Here is a 2720-nt window from a genome sequence, read left to right on the forward strand (position 1 = left end):
CTATAATAACCCTGGTGTGTGTGTGTGTGTGTGTGTTAGCTGCCCAGTGAACTGAGATCAGACGAAGAAATATTAAGATGCGCGTCCAGAAAATTATCGCTGTTAAGTGTCTGCTGCGTTACCGCGATAATAACGCATTTTTTGTTTATGCAGTATTACATCCTTATTATTTACTCTATAAAAATGATGATAAAGGCATGATATAAATCACATGTGGCTAAAGCTGGAGTTTGATGAAATATGGAAAATAGTAATAAAACAACACACAAATAGAGTATTTAAAAATGTGCTGACTATGAAGGTCTGAGCCGGTCCTGATGTAGGTCAGGACTCACACAGACATATGTTATTTATAGCCAAACAAAGCCCTTCACCCCACTAAGCACCGCTCTTCTAAATCTCCTCAGACAGGCTGCGAACTCTCCCGTTCTGGGTTTCCAACTATAAATACTCAGTTCCTCTCTAGAACCAAAGATGTACCTGGTCAGAGACGCTGTACCAGCCATAGTTGAAGGGACTGGGTTGGTTCTGGGGTGACATGGCCACCACCACCAGGTTGTAACAGGCTCTGGACGTGTAGAGGAGAATCACCATGGCTCCAATGGCGGTCGCTTGGCACACAGACGTTCCCTGGAGGTGAAATTAATTTCTGTCGTGAGGAGTTCAAGCACAAACCCACCACTGACCCGTAAAGTTGGACATGAATCCACAAACATGTAAAAAGTATGATTTAAAGAATCTCTTTACACTCAGATTGTTTGTAGTGGGGTCTCTAAGTTTGGTCTCAGCTCCACTACGACTAGACATTAGCTTCTTAGTCCCATCAGATGAAACTGCTTCTCCAAACTGAGGTCATTCAAATAACTTTTCACAAGAAATTATTAAAAAAATTTCTACCACACCCTAAAATCATGTTGCTAAAAGAGCAACAGTTAGCTTTATTTATCACGTTTACTAAAAGGTGTAGGTAAATATTTCCACAATCTGGTAACCAACCAGATGCATGATCATGTTAGCCCCAATATTTAGCATAAACTGTTCTCTGCATCTATTAGCTTTGCTCATCGGTTACTTCCTGTATATTTGACAGGAAGTGAGCGATAAACATACAAACAGATTCTCAAACATGACACTAGATGTAACTATTTATTTGGTTTATCTGATTTAATCAAAGTTGGTCAAACATTAGGTCACTTAGACAAGGTTCACACCTGACAGCAACATCTATCCATTTGTATAGCATTAAATACAGATGTACTTAGCATTGATGCTTACTAAAAATAAAGTATATGAAGAATGCATTTTTAAATTTATAATTCATCAAAACCCTTTTCTAAAGAAATAGTGGATTAACAGAATGCTACATGGTATGTTTCCCATGAGTTTGATGTTTGCTCTGGTTGCTTTTTTGGTTTATTGGAGCCGCCATGGTCAATGCAAGCTACAATGTGTGTCAATCACAGAACAGCCTGACACACGTTACGCCGTGTTATATTCACGTAAATGCAGTGTTCTTAACTTTACAGTGGGTTAAACATGGTTTGATGTGAAAAAACTTTATGTTTATGTGTTTTTGTTGCCAGGTGTGAACGCTGCGGTCTGGACAGGGCCTCATGGGAATTCACAACTTGAACTTTAATCTTTAATTTAAATTTACCCAATATGTATATTCATGTATGTGAATATATACACATTTTTTGTTTGTTTTGTGTCTGTTTTGAAATAAAGATAAAAAAAAACAAACAACAGATTTTATTTCCCTTTGTGTGTCCAAAAAACCATTTTCCAAATAAAACAGAAAGGTTTTTGGTCTTCCCACCTTGGACTCGAGGTAAACATTGGCGGAGGACATCTTGGCGATCTTGAAAACGCACACGGCCAGAGACACGGCACACAAGACGAAYAGACTGTCGTTGATCAGGACCCGGGCCAAGACCGCATGCCTGACCCCCCCATCACTGGATAAACAGAGAGGTTAAAAGGATAAACACCTACAGGGTGTCCCGTCCCCTGTGGGACGCTACGCTGAACTTCAGCTCACCTAGGGGGTTTGGAGTTCTCCAGGGCTCCTTGAACCATCAATGCACACGTTAAATTCACCACCAGGAAAAACACGCTGACGCACAGGAAGAACAAACGAAGAGGAACCCTGTGGAGAGAGACAAACTGTAAAACTTGGGTCCAAATGAGCCGTTTTAAAGCCGCAAACTGGTAGTTCATCAGGACTTACTTATATTTAGTGAGCTCTGGAGAATACTTGGCTTTAGCTTTGAACATCACCTGATGAAGAAAAAGACACAAGCACTATTAAATGAGCATAAAATAAAGTTTTATTACATCTCACACAAGCAGTCTCTGCATGTTGAGACAAAAAAAAAAAAAAAAAAACTCCAGGGTGAGTTTGTTTTAGAGAGACTGAGAACTTCACAGAGATCAGCCAGATTCTTGTATGCTGCTGAAGTTAACACTCAGCTGAGTGGGGCCTAGGTTAAAAAACAAAAGAGGTTAAGATTAAAAAAGAAGCCATTTTATATCAACTATATTATCATGTCACACAGCTTGGTTTTAATGACCTACAGGAACTTTCTGAAAGTCTGTTTTCAACGTTCTGGTGGTTTTATTGGGAGAAAACAAAACTTGAGCTGTTTGTCAGCTGAGGTTTAGGGTTAGAATCAGAGGTTTAAACAAACTCATGAGCAAGGTCGTTTTATATATATATA

General features: G+C 39.4%; 1 protein-coding gene across 1 annotated transcript in view; it reads right to left on the reverse strand.

Moving 5' to 3' along the window:
- The window catches only part of gpr137c (G protein-coupled receptor 137c), a 20981-nt gene that overhangs the window by 7910 nt on the left and 10351 nt on the right, over positions 1-2720 (reverse strand). The window contains exons 2-5 of the mRNA XM_014010714.1: positions 2231-2280; positions 2042-2149; positions 1820-1958; positions 481-630 (exon numbers count right to left, since the gene is read on the reverse strand). Coding sequence (XP_013866168.1) covers positions 481-630; positions 1820-1958; positions 2042-2149; positions 2231-2280 — 447 coding nt within the window. The remainder of the gene's footprint in view (positions 1-480; positions 631-1819; positions 1959-2041; positions 2150-2230; positions 2281-2720) is intronic.

Source organism: Austrofundulus limnaeus, unplaced genomic scaffold (assembly GCF_001266775.1).
Source record: "Austrofundulus limnaeus strain Quisiro unplaced genomic scaffold, Austrofundulus_limnaeus-1.0 Scaffold72, whole genome shotgun sequence".
In the NCBI taxonomy this organism is placed as follows: Eukaryota; Metazoa; Chordata; class Actinopteri; order Cyprinodontiformes; family Rivulidae; genus Austrofundulus; species Austrofundulus limnaeus.